This window comes from Protobothrops mucrosquamatus, unplaced genomic scaffold (genome assembly GCF_001527695.2).
Source record: "Protobothrops mucrosquamatus isolate PMUCROS unplaced genomic scaffold, P.Mucros_1.0 scaffold942, whole genome shotgun sequence".
Lineage (NCBI taxonomy): Eukaryota > Metazoa > Chordata > Lepidosauria > Squamata > Viperidae > Protobothrops > Protobothrops mucrosquamatus.
In genome coordinates this window covers 1,172,338-1,194,289 of record NW_015387190.1, presented here as the reverse complement: position 1 = coordinate 1,194,289, position 21,952 = coordinate 1,172,338, and the positions used below count along the sequence as shown (strand labels likewise).

Below are 21,952 nucleotides of genomic sequence, written 5' to 3'. Positions count from 1 at the left end.
GAACAAGGACAGAGGAGTGCCCTCTGTCCCGGGCCCTCCAGAGATCATTGACCAACGCGACCAATGCCGTTTCCGTGCTGTGCCCCGGCCTGAAACCCGACTGGTATGGGTCTAGATAGACAGTTTCATCCAGGTGTCGAGGGAATTGCTGTGCAACCACACTCTCGACAACCTTCGCCATAAAGCGAAGGTTGGAGACACGGAGGATTTACTGAAGTCGCTGATTGGAAAAAAAAAAGAGTTATTATTTATTCCAGTTCAAAACGGTCCCTTAACTCCCGGCCAATCAAAAAAACCAACAAAACAGTTTTTCATCCTCTTGGGTGGAACAACCTGTTACGCCATGGAAGGCTGAAGCAGCCCCTGGCTGCAGGGGGGGGGGGGAATCACCAAATGGGGCTAACGTGATTTATGGGAGTCCAGGTGTAGGTGAAGGACTGGCAGTGTTAATATTACTTTGTGCTGTTTCCTCAGAAGTAATAATGTCGAAAGAGAATTTTCACATATAACAGCTATATAAAAAAAGAGTCTGATGAAAAGAGAGCTTTGTTCTCCGAGGCCGGATTGGGAGGGGGGGGCTGGGGGGCAGAGAGGGAGAGATATAGATAACGTCTTTTAAGCTTCCTGGAGATAATTTACTTTCCATATTAAAAAAAAAGAGAAGACAAAAGATATGTTTTCTGTAAAAAAAAAAAACCAAACCCTCTCACGCATAGGATGTGAATACAGATTTAAAGGGGTATGTGTGGAGTGGTTTAACCTGGATGCCTGAATTCTCAACTGGCTATATTTGGGAGGGGGGGAGCTTGTGTGTGTATGTCATTTTAACCACCCAGTGTTCATGGAGCTAGGCAGCTAAAGGTTCGACCCTAGTTTGGTGTGTGCATCTCCCTGTCCGAGAAAGGTTTTTTTCAGCAAGGGGATATTGGCAGAGACCAGATAAGGAACTGGGTATCAGGACAGTGGGCAAAAAAACTAGACCCAGAATCCTCTCCAAGTGCCAGATGCGAACAGCCAGAATCACTTGTAAACAGCTAAAATCAGTAACTTTATTGCTTACTGCCTATGTTACAAGAATCTCCCCAAACTGCTCTCCTTCCCCTGGGAACAATCAGATAGGGCTTCGTGGATCTTGGAGGAGATCAAACTTATGCCTTTTGTGGCTATGCAAAGACTCCAAGCTAGGCCCTTGCTTGACTCCTCCCTCCAGTTTCCCAACACCAATTTCAAAGTATGCATCCTCTTTCGTCCTACTTTTCATCAGAATGAGTCTCTGGTGGAACCATGAATGGAGAAGAAATGGGAGAACAATAGATGGTCCTAAGCTTTATTATGCCTGCTGGTAACAGCTGGTACACTTCAATTATTGGGATAGGTTGAATTGATGTCTACTCACAATGGGTCTAGGGTGTGGGCGGAGTTCCAAAGGTATCCTGCAGGATCCCCCTCTAATTTTGGAAGGTGAGGCAATATTAATTTTCCTGAGCACCCTGGAAACCATGTCTCCTTGACGGAAGGAAGGTCATCATAGCAAAAGGCTGGTCTCCAGCCTCGTCCAGTAATTAAGGAAGAAGCAACTTCAAACTGTGGAAAGAATACTTGGCTTCAACTGTCTATTGCTTGGGACCACACAACCCAGAGGGAACAGTATCTGGATCTTGAGTTTAGTTGGAAGAACAAGCCAGCTTGGATGCAACCATATAGGAACATTTTCATGGCCAGTTTTGACATTTTCTTTTGCTGGGAAATTTAAGCAAAGCATGCTGGCTGGGGGATTGTGGGATTTGAAGTCTACCTGAGGTTGAAAAATCCTGCTTTACATTATGGGCTCACCTATGCCTCTTCAGAAGAATTATCAAATTCTGTCATTATGAGGGTTTTCATTTTTGGAATGGTGTTTTATCATTTCTCCCTTATTCAAGAGCGGCAGGTCTCTCCCAACTCAAATACAGATGTGACTGCTGCTGTTGTTGTGGTGGGGCAGAAGTAAAGAGAGACCTCCATATAAACTACAACAAGCCAAACAATGCTAGGAAAGTTTAAAACGTCAGCAGTGCAAATTGTATACATTTTCACCCAGCTCCTGCTGCTTCAGGTCCCCGCCCTACTAACTCTCAAAATGAAAGCCGGATAATTTTATTTCAAGAGGCAATCTACCTGTCAGCTTGGCACACTATAAATTGAAAAAGTAATCCATCATCTTTAAGTGGCATCCGAGTTCATCTAATTAGTGGATGGCAGAACTTGAAAAGACAAAGAAAGCTCATGGATTCGGTGAGACCCCTCTCTCTGGCTTCCAAAGTTATTAATCATGACCTTGGGTCTGGGATCCTTGCTAGTTTGGGGTGGGAGGCGTTACTCTGGGTAGGTTCCTATGGCATTTGTCTGAAATTCACATCACATTACTGATGTTCTTCAAGATGTGGTTTTGTCTATTACCAAGACCCTGAATGTTGGTCATCATTATGATTGTAACCGTAATCAGTAACTGATTATGATTATGATATACTGATGATGTACTGATCCCCAGGTTGGGACAGAAGTTCTTCTAGGAGCAATTCTGGAGTTGGAAAAGACTTAACTCCGTCTCTTCTCCTCGGCTCTATCACTATGAGTAGAGGGGTGGACATTCACCTCAGCGTATCCAGCTCTTCTTTGGTGAGGAAGTTGCTGGGCTCTTCAGTGGACACTTGTCTCTTCAGCATCTGAAGTTCTACCTCCAGCTACAAAATAAAGAGAACAGATGGAAGTTAGCTTTGTTTTTTGGGGTGGTCACCAGAGATCAAGACACACATAAGCCTTCCATATCCATGAAGTCTGAGATGAAGACAACCTCCTGCTAAATAAAAATAACCAATAAACACTATCATTACGGCTTAGCACAGGGGTCTTCAAACGTGGCCCTTTTATGACTTGTGGACTTCAACTTCCAGAATTCCTCAGCCGGAAGTTGAAGTCCACAAGTCATAAAAGGGCCACGTTTGAAGACCCCTGGATTAGCACAACAAGTGATAGACCTGCGTGAATCTCTATTAGTAAACCGTGACCTTGAAAATTAGAGGAATGGCTTCTTGGTCAAAACTTATGCTTAGCCCATACCATAACAAATAATTATATGAAATCATTGAATGAAATTAAGAGGTCCAGAGGCTCAAAGCTTTCTCCTTTTTGTTCCGTGCCATTTTTAGGAATCACACTTATCTCTTCAGAGATAAACGTTCAACCTCATTAAAATAATTCAGGAAACTCCAAAGGAAGAGTCAGATTCTGGAGTACTGCTCCAAAATAAAGAGGCTCCTGCTTTAGGTGCGAGTCGAGTACTCGTGGACATCTGGGGAGGGGGGGGAAAGGGGGGAAAGATATCCCTTGTGTGTGTCAGATGCCATTTGCCCTGATGATGTTGTGATTCACATGCTGCTATTTTGATATCGCTGTGGTTTTTTGTGAGACACCTATGGGAATCCGCCAAGCTGTTTTATCTGACTTACCTTTTGATTGCAATGCGAGATGCAAGGCACAAATTTCCGTGCTTTTCAATGAATCATCAACCGTGGAAGACACATTTGGAGAAGATAATAGAGTTTCAGCTGTTCCTTACTGAAGGATTAAATACGTCTCCCCTGGAATGATTTTTAAAGAGGTCTTTTGCCTCCACAAGTCTTAACTAAATTCTGATGGGGGTAAGGATCTTTGAGCCTAGGCAGATTTTACATCAAACTTTAGGTCATTCCTATTAAAAAATACGAGTTCCTTCAATGTCACACCCTACCTCCAACCTGCCTTCTCAATTTTAACAAAAAATAGTCTTTTTGTCATTGGTATGAATTGTTCATTGCAATGAACAAGGACACACATTCAATTTTGCAGCTACTAAGATTGTTGGACGAGCAGGCGCAAAAACAGCCAGGGAAGTGATTGAAGTCTGGAAAACGGGCCCCTTGCCAGTCAACAGGAGTGTTAATTTACCCCCAACTTATCAAGGACTTTAGGAGGCGGGGGCTTGGCAGCACAAGGAAACAACAGCCAAGGATTTAACAGCCAGCCAACAACACCCCAATCAACAACTAAAACGCCGCACACAACAGGCACCACATAAATACCACTCACAGAATAGTCCAAAACAGTCTGCTAGAGAGAAGTTCCCCGAGGATGGGCTCCAGCAAGAATCAGAAAGCTCGGAAGACTGAACCTCTGGTCCAGGTGACCGACCCGGATTGGTTCCTGCAACTCTCTTAATGATTCGCCTATCCTAAAGTTTGGGAACGCTCCTCTTTAAGATGTTCTTTGAAGAATTTCTGGGTCTTCTTATAGAATGTGGTCCTCAGCATGGCTGGCTGGGGAATTCTGGATGTTGAAGTCCACAAGTCTTAAAGTTGCTAAGGTTGGACACCCCTGGTTTGGTCCCTTCCCAAGCCTTTCCATTAAATCTCTGTCCTGTGGTCTGATCTTCTTTCTTTGAAAGCGTCATAGTATGGTGGACCACGTTCTGTAAGAAGATCCAGAAATCCTTCAAAGAGCATCTTAAAGGGGATTTAAACTCAGTCTCCCGGCTGCCTCCTAAATCGGCCCTCCCCTGCATTCTCAAATTGTTGAAAGAAAGAAAGGAAAAAAAGACACCATAAATCATATCGGTTGGCTGGTGAGATGATCACAGCGAGACATATTGTCCTCAATTTTATGATTAGTGGGTTTCTCGTTTTGTTTTTTCCAGCTCAACCCATCATAGACGGCCCGGTTCAAGCTGGCGCTCTGAAGATAATTCCAGGGACGGGGTATCTGAAGGACCACCAGTCAGTCCAGCAGGAGATTTTCAATTCCACCCCGCCGTTCCCACACGGAGCCATTCATCACAGCCCAGGATGCTTTGCTTTCCAGCCGAAGGTTGCAATGAGGTTTGTTATTATAGTTCTGAGCTGGTCTGAGCGCTCCCACGAAGGAGCACCAGTAAACAGCCTATTTATCATGGGATAAGCGGACACAAGGCCAAATTCCCCGCTGCCACCTGTTCTCTTGACACCCGGCAGATAAATTGCCCAGCGTTCCTTCTGGAGAAGGAGGCATGGGGTCCGTAATCGATGGCCGGGCCCTGCAATTGTGCATGGATGGCAGGAAAGGAGGTGGAGGGGGGGTTTACGAAGCCCTCCATGCAAGCGTCTGTGTGACAATAGAGCGAGGTTGTCCATTCTGGCTGCTGCTTGCGGTGACGATGAGGGGGTGACAATACGCAACTTCCTCCGTGCCTGGCAATGTGTTAGGAGGCTTCTCTGTTGAAAAAACAACCAACAGTGTCCCAGAGACTTGGATATGATTCAGACAACTGTCGGGCAGCCGAAGCCTTCCAGGGGCAGCTCAGAATACATTTCAAATGCAAAGTTGGCTCAACGTTTTGCAGCAGAAGTTGGGGGGGATCAGAGTTACGGATGGTCCTCAAATTACGGCCACAGTTGAGCCCAACATTTCTGTTGCTCAGCGAGACACTGGTTAAGTGAGCCTTGCCCCATTTTACGACCTTTCCTGCCAAGCGTGTTAAGCAACTCACTCCAGTTGTTAAGAGAAACGCGGTTGTTAAGTGAAACTGGCTCCCCTGTTCACTTTGCTTGTCAGAAAGTCGCAAAAGGGGACCGCATGACCCCCGGGACGCTGCAACCGTCATAAATATGAACCAGTGGCCGGGCGTCAGAATTTTGTTCACCTAATCGTGGGAATGCTGCCATGGTGAAAAACGGTCATAACTCACTTTTTTCAGTGCCGTTGTAACTTGGTTGTATTTTTGCAGATGTTTCATTACCCAACTAGGTAACTTCATCTGTGATAGAAGGGATGGGGTTTGTGGAGAGGAGGAGGAGGAGGAGGAGGAGGAGGAGGAGGAGAACAACGACGACTGTGAGATTCTTGGTGCTCTCTGAGCTTGGCGGTTTTCTTGCAGACGTTGCATTACCCAACTAAGTAACATCATCAGTGCTAGCAGGAAGTGGGATTTGCTCACCTATATATGTACATAAACAGAGATAACTGTGGCAAAAAGGTCGTAAAATGGGGCAAAAATCACTTAACAAATGTCTCGCTTTACCACTTAAATTCTGGGCTCAATTGTGGCCCTAATTCGAGGACTACCTACCTGTACATATGGCAAGGGGAGGGGTTTCATGCTTGCCCCTTCTCTGGACACTCCAACAGCCAAGGAAAGGAGTGTGGTAGTCAGAGGTGATTTCTTTGCAAAACTTGAAGCAATTTTTACGGCTCTCACCACACGCAGAAAGCTTCCTCTCATCCATCAGCCTGAGCAAAGGCCGCTAATGGGAACCCCAGAAACAGCCTCATGGAGGGGGGGGTCCTTGGGGAGAGCAAAAGGAATGGGGGGGCAGAAAGGAGAGTCCTGAGGGACCACCCGTCCTCCCTTCGCACTCTATTCATTTGCACCCAGCGTCTCCGATAATTACGCCTCTTAATTTAGAAGCGCAAGTGCCAGAAAAGAATATAAATTCATGCATTAACTTCTGAGATTGAAAATAAGGAGGACTGGACCTTCTCTCCCAGAGATTATATTTGGAAACGAAATAGAGTGACATTTGGTATTAACTTGAAAAATTGCACTAGGAAGGAGGGGGAAAAATAAGCCTCACTAAAAATCCACAGTAGGGCTGAGATCAGCTGAAGTCAGCATCTGCGCTACCTGGATCCAAGTATCTTAACTTAGACAATATATGTATATATCCATTTACGGCAAGTTCTCGGACGCGATAAATATTTAACAACTCTCTTCTCGCCAGCACGGGAACTTTGCTGTGTTGCTCCAAATCTTTCTTCAACATTGCAAAAAAATAAAAATAAACTCATTTGGGTTGGGGGGTTTTTTGCCCCCTCCCCCAGATTCATGCTGGTTTGCTGCAACTACTAGGATAGGGAAGAAATTCTAAATTGTTTTTTTATGCAGGCCTTCCTTTGACTTAAACCGTCCATTAATTGGAGCCAATGTTGAGGTTGCCTTGCAGGATGAATGAACGGAGATTTATGCTAAAGCAGCTTTGGCTGTAATTTAGTAGCTGCTGCTTATTTATTTTTATTTTTTTTTGCCCCAATGCCTTATGATGAAAGGTCTGGCAAGAGCTGAAGCCATATTTTGCCTGTTCATTATTATCTTGGCTAACAGAAAGCCTAGCCTAGCTCGTACACTCACTGCAACAGGAACAGGCTTTTGCTCTTCTCCAGAAGATGGATGCTTTGGCTTTTATTTTTCCTTGTCCCAAGACTGGAAAAATGCAGATTAGCTCATAATTTACTAGGACGGATCATATCCTGTGCTATTCAAGGAATAACACGAACGAGGGAATCTCCCAGGCTGAAATGTACATAAATATTAAACACTTGTAACTAATAATCTTGGCGGCATCATGAGCGGGGTTTTTTTTTTTTTCTCTTAACTACCTAAGTTTTCCTCTCCTAAGCCCAACACAGTTTGATGCGAGCCACTTTGGTACCCAACCATTGTCGGAAAGGCAGGATAATTATCTAAAAAATACATAATGCTAATCTTTGGACCCATTGGGGTTGCTGATGGGATAATTGCTGCAATGTTCAGGGAACAGCTACGTCTTTTTGTTCCTTTACAAAATCTCCAGTCAAAAACTCCTAGAAGTAAAAGGATGCTTTGTTTTAAAGCAAGCAACTATTTATTGTTATAAATAGTTAGCGGACAGTACTGTATATGGCAAACCTTAAAAAGTTGAACTGGTAAAGAAGGGTCAGGGCTGAAATCTCCTTGCAAACAGGTTTTACAGAGTAAGAGATTGAAAGATGCATTGAGGGGGACTGGAGGCTAAAGCATATGAAGAACAGTTGCAGGGTTTGAGAACGTCTAGTCTAGTGAAAAGAAGAACTAGGGGTGACACAATAGCAGTCTTCCAGTATCTCAGGGGCTGCCCCAAAGAAGAGGGAGCCAACCTATTCTCCAAAGCACCTGAAGGCAGGACAAGAAACCATGGATGGAAATTAATCAAGGAGAGAAGCAACCTAGAAACAAGAAGAAATTTCCTGACAGTGAGAACAATTAACCAGTGGAACAACCTGCCTCCAGAACTTGTGGCTGCTCCAACACTGGGAGTTTTTAAGAAGAGATTGGACAACCATTGATCTGAAATGATATAGGGTTTCCTGCCGAACCAGGGGGTTGGACTAGAAGACCTCCAAGGTCCCTTCCAATTCCGTTATTCTGTTATCATTGAAGCTTGCAAGCTTCAATGGAATTCAGGCAATTACTGAAATCCATTCCTAGTTAAGGGGGAATAAACTAGACCTGTAACAGAATCTCTTGACAATTCCATGAGGAAAGATGGAAATATCCCTGGGAACTGAGCTGCTCCGCTTTCACCCTTTTTTTATCTCAATTTTTATCTGGATCAGATTGCAGTGGTTAGGATGAAGGCGATTTGCTGCAGATACCTCCATCCACATTTTTGTATTAAGCATTCTAGAAAACATGAGGTCAGGTGGGATTTTTCCACCTCTCCAAAATTTGCAAGTGGCCTTACTTGTTCATATATTATCAGTGCTCCATTCCAAAGCAAAAACTCCTTTATTCCTATGTGTTCATTTGCTTTTTTAAATTGCAACTACCCATGTTTTCCCATTTGTTTAGAATCACTTAAATAAATTCTTAGGGTAAAGAAAGTGAGGTACTTTATTTCCACCAAGGGTAAATTCTGGAACAAAACAGATACAAAAACCTCTATTCACTTTTCCATCTTGTCTTCCAAACTATTTCGGCTCTTCTACTTCATACTGCATGCAAATCACACTCCTAAATTCCCATTACTGATTACAAACCAAAAGAAAGCTCTTAAATGAGTTGCTTTAGCACTTCTGAACATCTCACGATGAACGTAAGATGTACTTCAGAAAGTGGGGCTAAATTTAGCACAGAAAAACCCTTAACAAACTTTCTGATGACTTGGTCCTCGGTAATATTCAAATATTACCTAGTCCTGATGACTTACACTTGATTGTCTAGATCTTAATTCTTCCACACTTAACAAAAATCGCCCCTTGAAACAACATGGCCCAGCTTCTTCCAAACGAGGGATTGACAACTTTATTAATACCAGTTGTTGGTCTTCTTAACAGTTGGGAGGGACTCTGGGGGTCTTCTAGTCCAACCCCCTACTCAAGTAGGATACCCTACACCTTTCTGACAAACGTCTGTCCGATCTTTTCTTAAAAGCCTCCAGTGATGGAGTAACCACAACTTCTGGAGGCAAGCCATTCCATTCATTAATTGTCCTGTCAGGAAATTTCTCCTTAATTCCAGATTGCTTCTCTGCTTGGTTAGTTTCCATCCATTGTTTCTTGTCCTGCCTTCAGGGGCTTTGGAAAACAGCTTGACTCCCTCTTCTTTGGGGCAGCCCCTGAGATATCGGAACACTGCTATCATGTCACCCCTGGTCCTTCTCTTCATTAAATCAGACATACCCAATTCCAGCAACCGTTCTTCGTATGTTTTAGCCTCCAGCCCCCTAATCATCTTTATTGCTTTGTTTTGGCGAGGGACAGTATTCCCCACTTTATATTTTAATACTTCTTAGGAATATTGTCCCTGCAAGAAGTAAAATGCCTCTCCTCTGGAATTCAGGAAAGAAATTTTATCCAGAGTAATTCCATAAAGAAAATAGCTTGCCACACCTCCATTCAGCAGGGCAACAACTTCTCGCAAACTCGAAAATTAAACCCTAACTCAAGTTCACTACGGGATCCAAAATATCAAAGCAGCTCCTGAATGGCTATAATCACAAACTCATTTCTCCAGCCGCTGCTGCCCATGCTTAATTAGGGCGAAGTATGTTAATGATACGGTGGTACATCCCAAAGACATCGTCAGTTNCCTTCTCCCGCAGGACTCAGGGCGGTGCACAGCATATTAAAACAGATACACATATCAATAAAAATAAAAACCCCTCTAAAACCAAATTAAAAACCAAATATTCGAAGCTGTGTTCCAATTAAAATTATACTTAAAATCGTCCCTAAATAAAATCCTCCTTAGGTCAGGCCCGCTTGCTGGAAAAGCCATGTCTTGAGGGTTGGACTAGAAGACCTCCAAGGTCCCTTCCAATTCCGTTATTCTGTTATCATTGAAGCTTGCAAGCTTCAATGGAATTCAGGCAATTACTGAAATCCATTCCTAGTTAAGGGGGAATAAACTAGACCTGTAACAGAATCTCTTTTGACAATTCCATGAGGAAAGATGGAAATATCCCTGGGAACTGAGCTGCTCCGCTTTCACCCTTTTTTTATCTCAATTTTTATCTGGATCAGATTGCAGTGGTTAGGATGAAGGCGATTTGCTGCAGATACCTCCATCCACATTTTTGTATTAAGCATTCTAGAAAACATGAGGTCAGGTGGGATTTTTCCACCTCTCCAAAATTTGCAAGTGGCCTTACTTGTTCATATATTATCAGTGCTCCATTCCAAAGCAAAAACTCCTTTATTCCTATGTGTTCATTTGCTTTTTTAAATTGCAACTACCCATGTTTTCCCATTTGTTTAGAATCACTTAAATAAATTCTTAGGGTAAAGAAAGTGAGGTACTTTATTTCCACCATGGATAAATTCTGGAACAAAACAGATACAAAAACCTCTATTCACTTTTCCATCTTGTCTTCCAAACTATTTCGGCTCTTCTACTTCATACTGCATGCAAATCACACTCCTAAATTCCCATTACTGATTACAAACCAAAAGAAAGCTCTTAAATGAGTTGCTTTAGCACTTCTGAACATCTCACGATGAACGTAAGATGTACTTCAGAAAGTGGGGCTAAATTTAGCACAGAAAAACCCTTAACAAACTTTCTGATGACTTGGTCCTCGGTAATATTCAAATATTACCTAGTCCTGATGACTTACACTTGATTGTCTAGATCTTAATTCTTCCACACTTAACAAAAATCGCCCCTTGAAACAACATGGCCCAGTTTCTTCCAAACGAGCGATTGACAACTTTATTAATACCAGTTGTTGGTCTTCTTAACAGTTGGGAGGGACTCTGGGGGTCTTCTAGTCCAACCCCCTACTCAAGTAGGATACCCTACACCTTTCTGACAAACGTCTGTCCGATCTTTTCTTAAAAGTCTCCAGTGATGGAGTAACCACAACTTCTGGAGGCAAGCCATTCCATTGATTAATTCTCCTGTCAGGAAATTTCTCCTTAATTCCAGATTGCTTCTCTGCTTGGTTAGTTTCCATCCATTGTTTCTTGTCCTGCCTTCAGGGGCTTTGGAGAACAGCTTGACTCCCTCTTCTTTGGGGCAGCCCCTGAGATATCGGAACACTGCTATCATGTCACCCCTGGTCCTTCTCTTCATTAAATCAGACATACCCAATTCCAGCAACCGTTCTTCGTATGTTTTAGCCTCCAGCCCCCTAATCATCTTTATTGCTTTGTTTTGGCGAGGGACAGTATTCCCCACTTTATATTTTAATACTTCTTAGGAATATTGTCCCTGCAAGAAGTAAAATGCCTCTCCTCTGGAATTCAGGAAAGAAATTTTATCCAGAGTAATTCCATAAAGAAAATAGCTTGCCACCCCTCCATTCAGCAGGGCAACAACTTCTCGCAAACTCGAAAATTAAACCCTAACTCAAGTTCACTACGGGATCCAAAATATCAAAGCAGCTCCTGAATGGCTATAATCACAAACTCATTTCTCCAGCCGCTGCTGCCCATGCTTAATTAGGGCGAAGTATGTTAATGATACGGTGGTACATCCCAAAGACATCGTCAGTTGCAAAATTAATTGCATTTAGAGAAAGATGCATAAATTGTGCTTATACAAGCTAATTAGCATGGGTTTGCTAATTAATACTGGAAAGTCAAACTGCCTTTGTCTTGTCAACTGCAATTAGCTGAAGCTATTTACATTTCTCTCCTTTTAATTTTTTTTTTTTGCTTTCCAGTGACTTTCGCAGACAAGTAATTGAATCGTGTGCTGAAACACACAAGAGTCGGTGAGCCTTGGTGGCTCTATTACCCTTTGATACGGAGGCTTTGGGTGCTCCGAGTGGCACGGCATTTGGTAAACACGCCACCTGGATCTTCCTTTTCACCTGGCACCGGTGATTCACCCGTTCGGTATTTCACATTAGCATAGGAACAAGTATGCTACGTGTGCGCGCCGTAGACGATCAGCTTTAAATAGAAGTACCCCCAACTCATTTGCTAAGCATTTCTAAGAGGGAGACGGTGTGTTCTGTAATCAGAGCAATCAACTCATAGCCTTTAGCAGCAATTAATAAGTCAACTCCCATTAATTGGGCAATGGGAGTTTATGTTAACATTTGCAATGTAACCTGTTTTTAACGCAACACAGAGGAGGCGGAAGGCTTTAGGAGAGGTAAGGGTGTGTGTGTTGGAGGTGTTTTCAGATCCAGAACAGCTAGCAATTCCGTCTCTGTCCCAGGTCCACATCCGAAGACAGAACAGGAGTGTGTGAGTTTGTGTGTGTGTTAGTTAATCCACTTTGTCTACTATCCTCTGCAACTAATGTCCTATGACACTTCTCAATGGGAAGGAAGGAAGGAAGGAAGGAAGGAAGGTTAGAAGAGAAGGATGCAGAATTAAGGGAAGGATGGATGGATGGATGGATGGATGGATGGTAGGTAGGTAGGTTAAGAGAGAAAGAAGCAGGGTTAAGGGAAGGAAAGAAGGGAGGGAGGGAGGGAGAGAGGAAAGAAAGAAGGAAGATTAAGAGAGAAGGAAGCAGGTCTGAGATAAGGAAAGAAGGGAGGGAGAGAGGAAATGTATAATAATAAAAATTCTAGCATCCAGTTGTAAGTAGGTAGGTAGGTAGGTAGGTAGGTAGGTGGGTGGGTGGGTAGACAGACAGACAGAGAGACAGACAGACAATAATGTAGTCTTCCACCTGGGTTGTCAAATGGCATTATCACAGCCATCTTAATATTTCAATTTAATTCTATTTCAGTAACAGACCTGAAAGCCATTTCTGCTTCAAGAGCGACTGCCCTTTCCACAGCTTGACACAGTTGGCAGCTTCCTTTTGCAAAAAGACCAATAATAGAAGAAATAGTTACAACTCAGATGAGTCCATCTGGCAGATCACTTATTCCTGAAATTATGTACTACACAGTTTGAGAGAGAGAGAGAAAAAAGAACATCAAACCGAGCTGCCCAAGGAGCTCGGAGAATAGGACAACCAGCAATCTTATGAGCCCAGAATTTCAAGTAAAATCCTGGGTCAAAATTGACAGGTATTTATCTGATAGGTTTCATGAGCAGTGCCTTTCCTATAGACTTGGTTTTTACATTAAATAGACCCTGCCTGATGATGCTCAAAAGACAACTGTTGTGTCTTTGGCGCAGTCACACAACGACGTTCACATGGTCAACGTAAATTTCATTTTTGTAACTCTCTTAACGCTGCAAATGTGGGTACTGCTCAATAGAGCTCAATGGACAACATCTTTAGCAGGTGCAGGCGTGGTCAAGCTCACCAGTGGAAAAGGTGAGATCTTGGACAATCAAACCCTGCTAGAGTAAATAGAATCATAGGGCTGGAAGGGACCTCGGAGGTCATCTAGTCCAACCCCCTGCCCGAGGAAGGAGTCCTTATTCCACCCAGGACAAATGATTGTCCAATCTTTTCTTGGACACCTCCAGAGAAATGAAGCAGATTATCAGGGGCTGGTAGAACTGGATTGGCTATTGGTGAGCCCTCATTCCTTATTTGGTATCCCCTTTGACCCCCCCTGGATGATCATGAGCAAATCTCAGATTGCCTAAATGGAAAAGTAAGAGAAAGGAGAACTTTATTGAATAAGCTAACTCCAGAATGAAACTTGACCGAATGTCTTACAATCAAGGAGTCTCACAGCCCAGTGAACAAGTCTGCCAGGTAACTGAAGCCGGTCAGGAGAAGTTAGACCAAGCCGATCTTGATGATGCATATTGTCCACCATCAGAGGAATAGATGGAGAACCACCTTAGATCTATTCTACTCCTAAAATAACCTCTAACAGACCTGGAAGCACTTTTCCAGATGCCATATAAGCTCCAGGTTTTGTTTTTGTTTTTCAGATTCTGTGGTTCTCAAACACAACAGTCTCTACTTTAATTAGCCCCTAATTCTAATTCTCCGCTGAGGAACGTCTACTGAGACTTGAAGCCTACAAGAAGACTTCAAGCAGATGGCCAAATGGCAGATAGCATTTTCATCAATTGTTGTTTCCCCATGAAGCACTGCATACATTTTGAGGGACAGCTTGTGCTTCTCATCCTGATGCACCCATGAATACAAATTCAGCTTCCCTCAGATTTTTTTTTTATATATATATTAATCCTCGCATTATTTCTTTGGGGCTGCTTAGTTTTGCTCTAGCTAAACCGTTCTGACTGCAAAGGCTTGTAATCTTCTCCTCGGCTAGCCGAACTCCCCAAACCCGGATTGAAAGTGATGAGCGAAGAAGAGCCGCGGAAGAAAGACACCATCATATTGCTTATTAAACCCAGCCAGCCACCCACGGCCCGGATCCTCCAGCAGAGAAAAATGACTCATTGAAAAAGTGTAAAACAAACCGAACGGAATTACAGGAGGGGAATGAAAACATTTCCCACTTGCTGGAAACTCTGCATTCTCATGCCCACAGCCCCTTGCAAGCTGATAAATAAGTAAATGCCTCCAGAAAAGAGCTGACAATAGATTAAACAGTCTCATTTTTTTTTTTGCATGCGTAGAAAATGGGGATTCCTGGTGTATTTTTTTTTTTTTATCTGTTAAGTCTACAGCTTTTTGCTATTCCAGTTCTTCAGGGTTTAATCCCGGAGTCTCAAAATTGGAAACCGTGGGCCATGAAGTGCATCCTATCATATAAATGCAGACATTATAAATTAGTGCTTCATCCTAAGATATAGTGGTTAAAACGCTGGGTCACAAATAAGGAGGCCATGAGTTCTAATCTTCCCTCAGGCACGAGAGTCAACTGGATGACCTCGGGACAGTTATTCTCTCTCCACCCAACCCATCATACAGGTTGCTGTAGTTGCAGAGAACACAGGAAGGAGCATGTGTGTGTATATGTGTACAGTAGTCCTCAATTTATGACCACAATTGTGTGTGTGTGTGTGTATAGGTCTGAACTGTACAAAATTAAACTGAGCTCTAAATCAAACAAATACATTTGTAAGTTTTTTTTTATTAAACATGATTTTTAAAAAAACTAAACTTACCATGTCTGCTCTTTTCTTCTGATTTCCTGCCTCTTCCAAAGCCTGGGATAACTGGCCCTTTAGGGGGAAAAAAACAGAGACCAACATTGAACAAAACAGAGGTATAGAATCAAGATCAGGCGAAGTATTAGTACCGCTTTATAAAACCCTAGTGAGGCCACACCTGGAATACTGCAGCCAGTTTTGGTCACCATATCACAAAAAGGATGTTGAGACCTTGGAAAAAAATTCAGAGAAGAGCAACTAAGATGATCCAAGGCCTGGAGACTAAAACATACGAAGAACGGCTGCAGGACTTGGGTTTGGCTAGTCTAAAGAAAAGAAGAACAGGGGAGACATGATAGCAGAGTTCCAATATTTGAGGGGCTGCCATGAAGAAGAGGGGGTCACGTTATTCTCCAAAGCACCAGAGGGCAGGACAAGAAACAATGGATGGAAGCTAATCAAGGAGAGAAGCAACCTGGAATTAAAGAGAAACTTCCTGACAGTGAGGACAATTAACCAGTGGAACAGCTGGCCTCCAGACGTGGGCGCTCCATCACTGGAGGTTTTTAAGAAGAGACTGGACAGTCACTTGTCTGAGATGGTATAGGGTCTCCTGCTTGAGGCCCGACAACTCCATGATTTTGTACAAGTCAAACGAGGAATTAGTTTAGTCTCTATGCAGTCACAAGAGAACAATGAATGCCCACTGAATCTGTATTTAGTTCTACTCAGGTGCAAACCTTTAGTTGAGAGGTTTTCTGTGCACAGGCTAGAGAATGAATTCAGTAAATTTGAACTCTTTTCTTTGTTTGGACCTGGTTCTTTGAGGCTGACAAAACCCTTGGATGATACAATAAGGTTGGGAGTGGAAGAATCGATGGTCTTCCATCAGGGTTTCCCAAAGAGAATCCATGACTCTCTTCCCTTTCCTCGTCACTTCTAACCGAAGTTAGCACCCAAGAGTGCTACTACGCCCAGCTTCTCCTATCTAGAAAGGCTACTAATCATAGCCCAGATCTATGCCAAGGCCTGTAGTATTTCTCAAGATAATGGTTATGTCAATCTAAATTAGGCTGTTTGCTCTGTAGGTTGAGTCAAAGGGAATGTATTCTCATTTTTCGCTCCTGATCAATTATTATAATAAAAATAAATTGAAACGGAACAAAATGTATTTGAATGGGATTTTCAAGTTCAGAATCTCAACTAAGCAGGCAGTGCTGGACTAAAACAGCACTATTATGCTGGAGGAGGAGGAGGAGGAGGAAGAGGAAGAGGAGGAGGAGGAGGAGGAGGAGGAGGAGGAGGGGATCCCTGCTTTGTTTCCTAGTTTAAACTTAAAAAGGTTCAGAACCCAACAGCATCAGTTTTGGAAAACCATTCTGGAAATCCAATTTTAGCAAACAGAGTTAGAAAGAGCAGGAGAGCAAACATCTGTTTTTTTAAGGACAGCTACTTGGAATTTATGCAACAGCTGGCAAGCACAGCCAGGTTTAATTCATGTATCAGAGCATCTTACTGCCCGCAAAATTTCAGTAAAACAAATACTGTGCAATATTATGGCTGAGGATCCCCAAGGAACGCTGCTGCAATATTTTGATTCGAAAACATGGGCCTCTCTAAAGCCACAGTAAGTGGGTCCTTGCTGTAAAGCTCTGAGATTAAAACAACAACAACAACACAATGCGCAATCACTATCGCACAGCCGTAATCCTTGAGAAAAAGCCAACTGTATTAAAGAGATTCGGGTCTTCCTGCGCTGTGCCTAATTCTAAATTCACCACCAAACCACGTGGATCAAGGGTGATTTTGGGGGAAATTCTACGCTCTTAACCCCCAGACGGGAAGCCCTGGGCCTAACTTCAAAACCTCGATGGGTGAGATAGCTTTAGAGGTTTGCTGGGAGCAGTCTGTTTTATCATTAAAGCCCACTGCCTGGAGCAAGGAGAGAAGGCATCTCGTGAATGGAGAATGACAAGCCCATTTATTGCTGGTTTGGGCCAACTTAATGTTGGTAGCCAGGTGCCCTTCACGCAGTGGCCAGCAAATAAATCCTGGGAAACGACCATCTCTGCAAAAAAAAAAAGGTGCTTTTTTCAAAAGGCAACTGCACTGTTTTTTCCTTGAGGAAGAGGAAATGTTTTGCTGCTCATCCAAGAAGCTTCATTAGTTTTGTTATAACTGATGAAGCTTCTTGGATGAGAAGTGAAACAACTTCTTCTTCTTCTTCTTCTTCTTCTTCTTCTTCTTCTTCTTCTTCTTCTTCTTCTTCTTCTTCTTCTTCTTCTTCTTCTTCTTCTTCTTCTTCTTCTTCTTCTTCTTCTTCCTTCCTTCCTTCCTTCCTTCCTTCCTTCCTTCCATCCATCCATCCATCCATCCTGGAAAAAAACTGTCCAGCTGCCTTTTCAAAAAAGCACCTCTGAGACGACTATGACCTGGATGACTGAGAATCTCTATAGACAAAAAGCTGGCTTGTTAATGTCTTATCCATTCAACATTTGTGGTTTAATCTGACACAGTTTGCAATCAGGACCCAGGCGAAAGGTGAAGGGGAATAGACTATTTTGTCTTCTCTGCTTCTCCTAAACCAACCAAGGTTGGTCTGCTCATTTGAGAATCAGTCCAAACAACAAAGGGAAAAAATCTGGCTTAACAAAGATGTGACAGGATACCAATTTTCCGAATTTTACTGAAGATCACAGGCGCAGCAATTTGGCAGCTCCGTAACACCTCTCTGAAAAATAGACCCACACAAGCATAAAAGTTGATTTTTCAAAGGCACAAATGTGTGTACATACACACGTAGGCCTGTCAGTGATATTTCATACATCTTCCTGTGGGTGGGGAGCTGATTTCCAACAGCTGTGGCGGAGCTGGGTTGTGTGGGAGGAAAAGATTGTGTGACAAAAGTAAGTTCCAACGGTTCTGCTGCTAGACTTCCGTCTATTTGCATACTGCAACACGCTGTATTAAAATATTGTGAAAGCTGGTAGGAGAAATCATTTCCGTCGGTAAAACATGCCAATTTATATCAGGATGAAAATATATTTCCTTTGCTAAAAAAAAGTGACTGTTAGCCCTTTTGCAGCGAAGGAAGGAAGGAAGGAAGGAAGGGAGGGAGGGAGGGAAGAAAGGAAGGAAGGAAGGAAATGGAGGGTAGGGAGGGGGCAACTCACTCATTAAAAAAGACCCCTGAGCACAGAGGAAGGGGAAATAGAGAGAAAGAGACTCAGACTAACTCCACCTTAATTATGCTAGGTATAAGTTGAGCTGGAGAATTATTTTGGCAGGCGTTCAAGTCTCTCTTACAATACAGTCTGGTAAGAAAGATATTTCTGGTAATCCAAGATTCTTTCCTGAATTTGCTTGCCTTTAATGGCTTGACAGGTTGGTACACAATCATGAGAAACCCTACATTTCTTTATCCCCAAAGCGTCTCATGAGACGCCATCAATCTGGAGAATTTTTGAAGAAAGACAGAGAATCCCAAGGTAAAAAAAACCCTGCTTATCTCTCCTCCTCATTTTCCTTCAAACATCTTAGAAGACAAAATCCAAAGATGAAAAGGATCAACAGAGGTCTTTAGGGAATACTGTATCTTAAATCTATTCATCCACGGATATATTCACCGTCCCAAAACGACAGCTCTATGACGCTTGGGGACATCCACCTGCCAGGCAAAAATGGCCAACGGTTGCCTCCTCAGATGTCAAAGGCAGCATGGCTTATCAACTTGACCTCCTAAACGCTAGTGTCATTCTATTTTTATTGTGGACAAGTAACAACTGTGGTCCTGATAAGACTCCAGAGGACCCGTTCCACGTTCTTAGTCCTCTTCCAGAAGGATCTTGATGCTCAAGAATTTCCATTCTTGGAGCCCAATTATTCCATCACCCAAAACAGCCGGCAAATTTTCATACTGAGGAGACAACAGTACTCTCTCCATTCACTATACCTTTACGGAAATAAAGACATCTTTTTTGGTCCAGTTATCTAATAGAAGCTTTCTTCTCTTTCCATTCCAAAAGGGCTAGAAAGAAACCTGGTTATTTATCACGTGAAGGAATAACCAAGGGTGAAAACAACCTTAAATCACTCTATTCTAAGTTGAAAATCAACAGAACTTGGGGTTTATGGGTCTCAAAGGTGCTTTTTCAAAAGGCAACTGGAGTATGTTTTTTTTCCCTTGAGGAAGATGTTTTGCTTCTCATCCAAGAAGCTTCATCAGTTCTGGCCAGAAATTCCACCAGAACTGATGAAGCTTCTTGGATGAGAGGCAAAATGTCTTCTTCCTCAAGGAAAAAACATAGTCCAGTTGCCTTTTGGAAAAAGCACCGTTGAGACAACCGTGACCTGGATGACTGAGAATCTCCAGAGACATTTGGGTCCTACCATAAACTAGACAAGATTCATCCATAACCAACCAAAGGCAACGAAAGATCCACATGCATTTGAGCAACGGTCGTAGGACTAAAATATTTTCAAGAGAAAGGAAAACCTACCTGTCTTCACAGCCAAGAGATCTAGAAGGCAGAAAAACCTGAAGTTCTACACCAAAGTCATTCATTCATTCATTCATTCATTCATTCATTCATTCATTCAAATTCTGGCATCGGCAATCATCTGGTTAATGCTCTCTCTGAGGATTGTTGAGGCCTCCTGGAGCTTCATCTGTGCCCTCGGGGTCACCTGAATAGTGCAAATGGATGTGGAATGACTCTCAGGGAGAGCACTAATGACCAGATGACTGCAAGGAATGTAAGCCCTTCCATTCTCCACCATTCAGTCAGAACTGAAGAAGCTTCTTGGAGGAGAAACGAAACATCTTTGAAGGACAACGAAGTCCAGTTGCCTCTGGAAAAAGCATCTTTGGAGCTTCCGAGCCAGCCTTTGAATCCTACCCTAGTAGCTTTTCAAAACTCGGCCTCAACTACTGTCTTACTTGGATTTGATTTTCATCCGACCAGCGTTACAGGTAGCTGAGATTTGTTCTCTTATTCCAGGGGCGCCTTCCTTCTGTCACTTCCACCTCTTGGAAGGGAGGAATTGGGAGAGGAAACGATCGGATGGGTTGCAATTACTTTATAAAAATCTCCTTTCCGCGTTTAGATAACCAATCGTTTCAGAGCAGGGCGACGTTTCATAGCTGAGCTGTTGCTTCTAGTCAAAATCAGAGACGGGAACTGTAGCATCTAATAAAAGGGCAAGGTGCATAAAACCTAATCAGCTCTGTGGAGCCGCCATGTAATTATACTCTGCCCTGCAGGTATGACTAACCGGTGGATGTTTGCTCTGACTAAAGTAGTTTTGCAATCTTTTTCTCGGATAGTTCCTCGGGGGTGTTGATAGAACTTGCTTTAATAGACCAGCCCGGATCTCATAGCATGTATTTTATTTACTTCCCTGTGAGAGAGGTTAGCAAAACACAATTTCCGATTGCAAAGCGGGTGTGTGTGTGTATGTGGAATTGGTAACGGTTCCCCAACCACTCTCTCTGGAGACATTTCAAGGGAATCTGCAGAATGGCTTCCCACCCAGTCGGCTGGTGTTTAGGATTCGCATTTATTATACGGGCACGACACTTGCCACCGTTTCTTTAGTGACTGTTCAAAGTTACAACGGCGCTTAAAAAAAGTCACTTATGACCGTTTTCTACACTTACGACCGTTGCAGCATCCCCGTGGTCATGTGATCAGAATTCAGCAGCTTGGCAACTGACTCGTACTTATGACGGTTGCTGTGTCCTGGGGTCACGGGATCCCCTTTTGCGACCTTCTGGCAAGCAAAGTCAATGGGGAAGCCAGGTTTGCTTAACGACCGTCTTACTAACTTAACAAGTGCAGTGATTCACTTAACAACCGTGCAGGAAAAGTCGCAAAATGGGGCAAAACTCACTCCTCAACAATCGTCTCACTTAGCAACAGAAGTTGGGGGCTCAACTGAGGTTGTAAGTCAAAGGATTTACCTGTACGTAGTTAGCCAAATAAAGCGGCGGTTTCCAAGGTGGAGACCTTAGTTGGGGGTTGATGGTGGAAGCATCTGGGATGGGGTCATTCTCAGAAACTCGGGCCAAGGGGCAGTTGGGTCTTCAGACTAAGGAAATGGAGAAGTGGCAGCTGAGGGTCCCCAACATGGAGCAGCTGTGTTTTCAAGGATGTTCTCTTGGGCTTCTATAACTTTGAAGGGTCACTAATCCCGTTGACTGTTAAGACTGCAAGCTTTTCAAAACGGAATGGCCTTTTTACTCGGCTCTGGGGAATTTGGAGAATTTGGACCAAAAGTGGGCTACCCTTCTAAAATGAACAGAAAACACACCGCAATATTTTGACGGCAGCTTTTTCATTTTAAGATCTGCACAGAGAGAGAGAAACAAAATGTGACATTCTGGGGGAGGATTGGGTTTATCAAGAGAGCTACATTCTGAACTGCATGGGAAGAATTCTGAGTACTCTCTGTGTTTATGTGTGTGTATAAAAATATATGGAAATGTATTTCAAAATCAACAAAGCATAAGGGAATGTTAAATGTGCTGCAAGGGCTTGACATCAACGATCAATCAGACTCCGCGGGAACAGGCAAATCAACAGATACATTCTCTCCAGCATCCTCTTTTCTGAAGATTCACCGCTGTTCTAATTGACTGCCACCGAAACGAGTTAAGTCTATAAATAGGAGACAAGAAAACACAATGGAACGAACCGGAGCACGGTTAAGTACTAGTAAGGGGGGGGGG

General features: G+C 43.1%; 1 protein-coding gene across 1 annotated transcript in view; it reads right to left on the bottom strand.

The window, feature by feature from the left end:
• The window catches only part of MAD1L1 (mitotic arrest deficient 1 like 1), a 175,928-nt gene that overhangs the window by 38,497 nt on the left and 115,479 nt on the right, over positions 1-21,952 (bottom strand). Inside the window, exons 13-14 of the mRNA XM_029284786.1 lie at positions 15,238-15,294; positions 2,635-2,723 (exon numbers count right to left, since the gene is read on the bottom strand). Coding sequence (XP_029140619.1) covers positions 2,635-2,723; positions 15,238-15,294 — 146 coding nt within the window. The remainder of the gene's footprint in view (positions 1-2,634; positions 2,724-15,237; positions 15,295-21,952) is intronic.